General features: G+C 59.7%; 2 protein-coding genes across 2 annotated transcripts in view; one reads left to right on the plus strand and one right to left on the minus strand.

Moving 5' to 3' along the window:
- Zbtb46 (zinc finger and BTB domain containing 46) overlaps window positions 1-2,326 on the plus strand; it is a gene marked incomplete at its 5' end in the record, with an annotated part of 46,659 nt that extends 44,333 nt beyond the window's left edge. Inside the window, 1 exon segment of the mRNA XM_013507488.1 lies at window positions 1-2,326.
- Window positions 2,327-2,494: 168 nt separating this feature from the next.
- Slc2a4rg (SLC2A4 regulator) lies at window positions 2,495-5,765 on the minus strand (the record flags this gene model as incomplete). The annotated part of the gene is given in 6 exon segments (XM_005409944.2): window positions 2,495-3,093; window positions 3,183-3,638; window positions 3,723-3,823; window positions 3,898-4,085; window positions 4,548-4,657; window positions 5,502-5,765. Coding segments are annotated over 5 exon segments (933 nt in total). The 3' UTR covers window positions 2,495-2,981.

Genomic DNA, 5,765 nt, shown 5'->3' on the forward strand with positions numbered 1-5,765 from the left:
GCCAGGTGCTACCCCCGCCTCCCGCGGCCCGCACGGCGCCCCTGCTGCCCCTTCCCGGACGGGCGCGAGCCGGGCTCCGCCCCGTTGCTGCTAACGCCGCAGGTGGCGAGCCTGGCTGCGGCGCCGCTTGCACCTATCCACCTGGGTAACCAAATTCTACAGTAGAGACATATCGAGGTAGTACAGAGAAGTATTCTGTTTGGCATTATTTTCCTCACTTGAAACCATACGGGGTTGCTTTTCTTTTAGCTTGTTGTCAGGTCCTCGTGCGTCAGTTCGAACGGTCTCACCCCACGTGCTGTGCTTTCCTGGAGGTGGAGGCCCGGGGCGGGGTGCGGGAGGGCGGACCGCCTGCCGCGCGAGGTGGGTGCCGAGTGCCGGGTGGAGAGCTGTAGTTTCTCTTTCCAGACCACAAGCCAAATGGCTTTGACCAATTTTTCTACTGTGTCACACCTATTCTTTCTAGGTGGAAAAAGGAAAACCCTACCTATAGAAGCAGAGCTTAGGTCCGAGCGGTCCCACGGAACGTGTCCCCCGCTGACATTCCCTGAGTGCCAGCTGCCTTACCTGCTGCTGCTGAGGGGGACAGGGCCGGCCCACGCGGACACGCGGGGACATGGTGCTGCCCTAGAGGGCCGGTGCCACCGGAGAGGAGTGCAGGGTTTTGATTTTTCCAAGAAAGTCAGCCTCTATTTCTCCCCGTTCCAGGAGGACCCCTGCTGGCCTGGTGTGGGGTTTGCCGCACCTGTCCCGGGGGGAGGCTGTGAGCTCCTCAGGGCGAGTCCTTCAGAGGACGAGGCCAGCAGCCCCCGAGCCGCCCGCTCTCCTGCGGTGGCGGCAGCGCTGGGCACCCCTCTCAGTGGAGCAGTGCAGCTCCGCCCCCGCCACGGGGGCTCTGGGCTGAGCCTCTCCGGCCTTCCCGGCCCCCTCCGAGGGCTCTCTGAACTTTGTACCTTTCCTCCCGCTTTTTAAACACCTTTTCTAAACAGACTTACTTTCTTATAAAATGCATTTGGAAACCAGACCTTTGCTACCGGTGTCTCTGGATTTTGTACCAATCCCCAGCGTCTCAGGCGTCGGCCAGGCCCGGCCGCTCCCCCGGGCACCTCCGCCTCTGCACTCAGGATGTCTTGCTCTCCCAGCCCCTTCTGCACCACCTCTGCTGGCCTTTCTGGGGCTTCCCCGCCTTGCCTCGGAGGCACCGCCTCGAAACCAGCGCTGTGCTGGCGCCCGAGGGCCCCGATCCCGGCCCCCACCTCCCTTAAGTGTGCTGTGTGGCAGTCTGTCTGTTCCCATGTTTGCGAACGGAAGAGTGGAATCTCCAAGACCCGGATGAGCACATCCACCTGAGGAGGCACGGAGGGAGACGTAGGTGATGGAGGTTGTTTTTTGTTTTTTTTTTTACGTCTTTTTTTTAATCAATGTTCAAACTAATAAATATTTTTTTATGAAGAGGAAGAATTGTGATTCTATGTAGATTACATTTCACATTTTGTATTTTTTTGTCTGTATCTGTATTTTGGTGTTTGCAACACCAAAGTGGAAAATACACTCATGGGGGTGTCACTGAGGGGCAGGGAAACCATGTGGTTTTCGTACTGTGCTCTGGACCCTGACCAGGTTGTGCATTTGGACTCTGGGTTTTGGGAAACAGGACACTGCCAGGACCCCAGAGGGGCCTGACTCAAAAAGACACAGCTATGCTTCCAACTTTGCACATCTTCCTTTTTAGAAAACTGAGAAAATGCAAAAACTGGAACTTTTTGCAATATTATGAAAGATAATCTTACTTTGGCTCATTTTGTGACATGTGCAACTCTTAAGAAAGCCATACTTAATGGTGGTTGTCTTTTATTTTCAGATCTTCTGTTGTGTTTTGTATGCAGCCCTTTTAGAACCACTTGTAGTGAGGGTGCTGTGTGTGGGCTTTTCTTAAATATTTATTTTTTCAACATGCTTTCAACCTGTCAACAAAAACAGAATTGACAAAAAAGGGCAGTGTTTGAAGATTGTTGATCTTTTCTGAGGATAATCTATATACTGACTTTATATTAATTATTATAAACCTGTGTTTGTATTGAAGATGTGTTAATATTTGGGGAGGAGGTTTTTGTAATCAGTCAGTGGGAAATCGCGGCTCTGTTGTCCTGCTTTGCTGTAACCCGGGACAGGTCAAGACTGCCCTCTCTTCTCTATAGTGAGTCTCGCAGTTTGTCTGCCTAGGCGTGCTCCCAGCCTGCCTGTGGGTCTCCTTTCTGTGACGGGATTAGCATAGACATTCTTGCAAAGCGATCACTTTCAATAAATCGGGAAGTTGCTGCTCCAAGCAGGTGCCTCCTGTGTGTTTCAGACCACACCCTCTCCCCTGGCCTCACCTTGGGGAGAGGTGACCACAGGGTGACCCCCAGCCCCGTGACTTGTTACTGGCCTCCCACCAGCCCTGCCCAACACAGGGATCAAATCCCATTCCTTACCCCTAAGAGGCAGACTCAGCTTCTGGAAAAACCCCAAATGTTTAATTCTTCTCACCTGGTACGGCCCAGACGTGAGACACCTGAGCTTCACGAATATGGTAAAACATCAGCCCCAGGGCCCTCGAGCCATCACATTAAATGTGCGGGTGGGAGAGTTCCCTCCCTGACACCCCTCAAAGTGCATCTCAGACTGGCCCCTGCAGCTGGGCCCATCGACGTCCTTGACAGATTTGTGGGGAATGGAGGGGGGCAGTACCCCTGGGGCCAAGGGGGCAGCGGTATGGTTTGGCTTTAGTGCAAAAAAGCTGGTTTCTTCAGAGGCACTTTGAGTGGCAGGACCCCGGCCACACCCCTGGGAGTCCAGGACCAACAACTCCCCAGTCCCTCCCAAAGGAGAAAGTAAGACCCTAGAGCCAGAACAGGGCTAGACCTGGGGGCACCCCTAGAGTTGTCCAGCCTTGGGCTGAGGTGGGGTGGGAGCTGGGCAGCAGCACCAGTGGGTGGGGCTCAGTCTAGGAACCGCTGGCAGGCTTTCTTCCAGCGGCAGGCTGTGCACCACAGGTCCCGGTGGTCCATGCCATACACCTTCCGGCACTTCTTGGCATCGCCACGGGGCTTCCTGGGGGGACACACAAGGGGCACAGGGTGTTGGTGGCCAGGACCTTTCCCACTGGTACCTACCTACCCAGACCCTCCACCCGCACACACCTTAGGTTGGCACCAAGCTTGGAGGGCAGGGCTGGCGCACAGGCCCGGGCCTCAGCGGCCCGCAGCTCCAGGTGGATGGGTGCCACGAAGTCCTGGGGGGAACTGCAGCCTGGACCTTGCTCGTCTCCACAGCGCCCTGAGACCTGCTCCCAGCTACCACCTGTGGCCTCACCCACCTGGTAGGCATGGTCACTGTGGCACACCTGTGGGGGAGCTACAGGGCTGAGCATGGGAGGCGGGGTCAGGGCCAGGGCCAGAGGCTGCAGCAGGCTGGGAAGGGCTGGGGGCTTGAGCAGCTCTGGCAGCTCCAGATGGGGGAAGGCCGGAGGCATCGAGGCTGTGGGGGACACAGGAGTCAGGCTGGACAGCCCGTCAGTCAGCGTGTCCACACCAACGTCCAGCTCTGTGTAGTAGAAGTCCTCCTCGCCATCGCTCTGCTCTGGCTCCGCCTGTCTGCTGCTAGGGACACAGTGAGTGAAGATGAAGCACCAGCTTGGCCTGCTCCCCCTCCCCCAGCCCCAGCCCCCAGCCCCACCGCACCCCAGGTGCACCAGGCGGATGTGTCTCTGCATCCCGGATGCCGTGCTCAGCACCTTCCCGCAGCTCTTCCACAGGCACTGGAACATGACCTGGACCGAGCTCTGCGGGGACAGGGGCCGGAGTCAGCAGCAGCTACCCTCCCCCCACCTCACCCTCAGGGTTCCATCAGGCTCACCTTCCTCTTCCTCAGGGTGGGCTCCCCAAACAGAAAGTGGGCTGTCTCAGGGGGCAGTGGAGGCGATGGGGTGGATGGAGAGGACTGGTCACTGGCCAGGTCCCAGCCCCAGTCTCCACTGTTACTGCTGCTGCTGTAGCTGCCTGGTGGCCGTGCCAGACCCTCCTTCCAGGCCTCCAGGCTGGGCTCTGCAGGAACATGCCACCCTCAGGACCTCACCTTGCTCTGCTGCCTGCTGTCCTCTGTCACGCCTAACTCTGAGCTCCCACCTGTTCTGTGGGCTTGGTGGGCAGAAAGCCTTTTGGAGAGAAGGGCCCGGCTAAGGAGAAACTGGCCATGGGGAGCTGGGGAGAAGCCAGCCGACACAGGAAGGGGCGGGAGGTGCTTGGCACAGCCAGGAAGCAGTGTGGCTGGAAGCAGTGTCCCTTGAAGGGGAGGTGGACAGTTCAAGAAGGCCTGGGGAGCTGCAGGGGAGGCCCTGAGTGGCTGGACACTCACTACACAGAGAGGTCTCAACAGGCACGCTTGGAAGGTGGCATGGCAGCTTTGGGGCTCTATTTGCCTGGCAGAGCTGCTGGGTGGCTGCTGGGCCCCGGGGGACAGCAGCCCTGGGCCCTGCCCCTACCTGAGCACAGACTTCAGAGTCTCACCTGGGCTGAAGGCTGCAGCTGGGGCCTCCAGACAGAGGGGGCTGGTGGACAGGCTGGTAAGGGCTGCGGCAGCCATGACCTCGTCCAGCCGGGCTTTTCCTGAGGGGGCTCTGGAGGAGACGGGGGGGGGGCAGGGTGGGGTGGGGCCCAACAAGTGCTCTAGGCCCCTCCCTTGGCCCAGTGTACTTGTGCAGGCCTGGGCAGCGGGCAAGCACCAAGCTGCCTCACTCCTGGCTGGGCAGGAGGCCTGGCTCCACCCCCAGCTCGGGTTACAGAGCCGAAAATCGCCAGGAACAGGGCCCAGTCTGCCGGAGGCCTGCATTCTCTATAGATTGGGCTTTGTTCCACCGTGGCTCCTTCGGACCCTGGTGCTGGGCAGAGGTCTGAGGCTTCACTGGTGGGGCCGGGCGAGCCCCCCGCCCCCCACATCGCATACTGTATTAACCAAGATTGTGCAACAGCAACTGGGGGCCTAACGCCAGGCCTAAGAGGGCGGGAGCGGCCAGCAGTCGCCGCAGCCAGAGAAGGACCTGGCTCCAAACACAGACGGGTCCTCAGGCTTCAGTGGGCCAGGACCGAGTCCGCCCCCGCTGTGAGCCAGCCAGAAGTGTCCGGCACCGCAGGGTGGTAAAGTGGCAGCAGGAGCTCCCAGGATTCCTGGACAGTCAGCCCAGGCGGACTGTGAAGTCTTTTCTGCAGAGAAACTGACAGCGACCCCGCTACAGTTCTGTGCTGCTCCTAAACACCCTGATCATTTCTGCTCAACTCCATTAGGGCTGGAGCAACCAGAGACGGAAACCTCGTTCCGGACCCTGACCTGCCCTGGGAAGGGTTGGGAAGGCAGAAATCTGCGCCCCACCCACCGCCCTTGCACACGCCGATGCACGTGTGCACACACCCACGCACGTGTGCACACACCCCTCTAGTCCCGGGCCACCAAGCACCCTGGCTCACCTCTGCGCTGGCACGGGGATTTGCGCCGAAGGCGTCCGCCGCCCCGCCGCCGCCCCCGCCCAAGTCCCTGGAGTCCCTAGGTTCGCGGCCTGCGGCTCCTGCGGCAGAGCGAACTCCAAGCCCGCAAAGCCGCTGCCCACGGACGGGCCCTGCGGATGCGGGAGACTCAGTGGAGAGCGCGGCGCGGGCCCCCGGCTCCCACCCTGGTTCCGCCCGAGCCCGCCCCCCACAACCCGGCGGCTCTGGCGGACGCGAGGCCCCGCC

The sequence above is a fragment of the Chinchilla lanigera genome, unplaced genomic scaffold (genome assembly GCF_000276665.1).
Source record: "Chinchilla lanigera isolate Chin_1 unplaced genomic scaffold, ChiLan1.0 scaffold00127, whole genome shotgun sequence".
In the NCBI taxonomy this organism is placed as follows: Eukaryota; Metazoa; Chordata; class Mammalia; order Rodentia; family Chinchillidae; genus Chinchilla; species Chinchilla lanigera.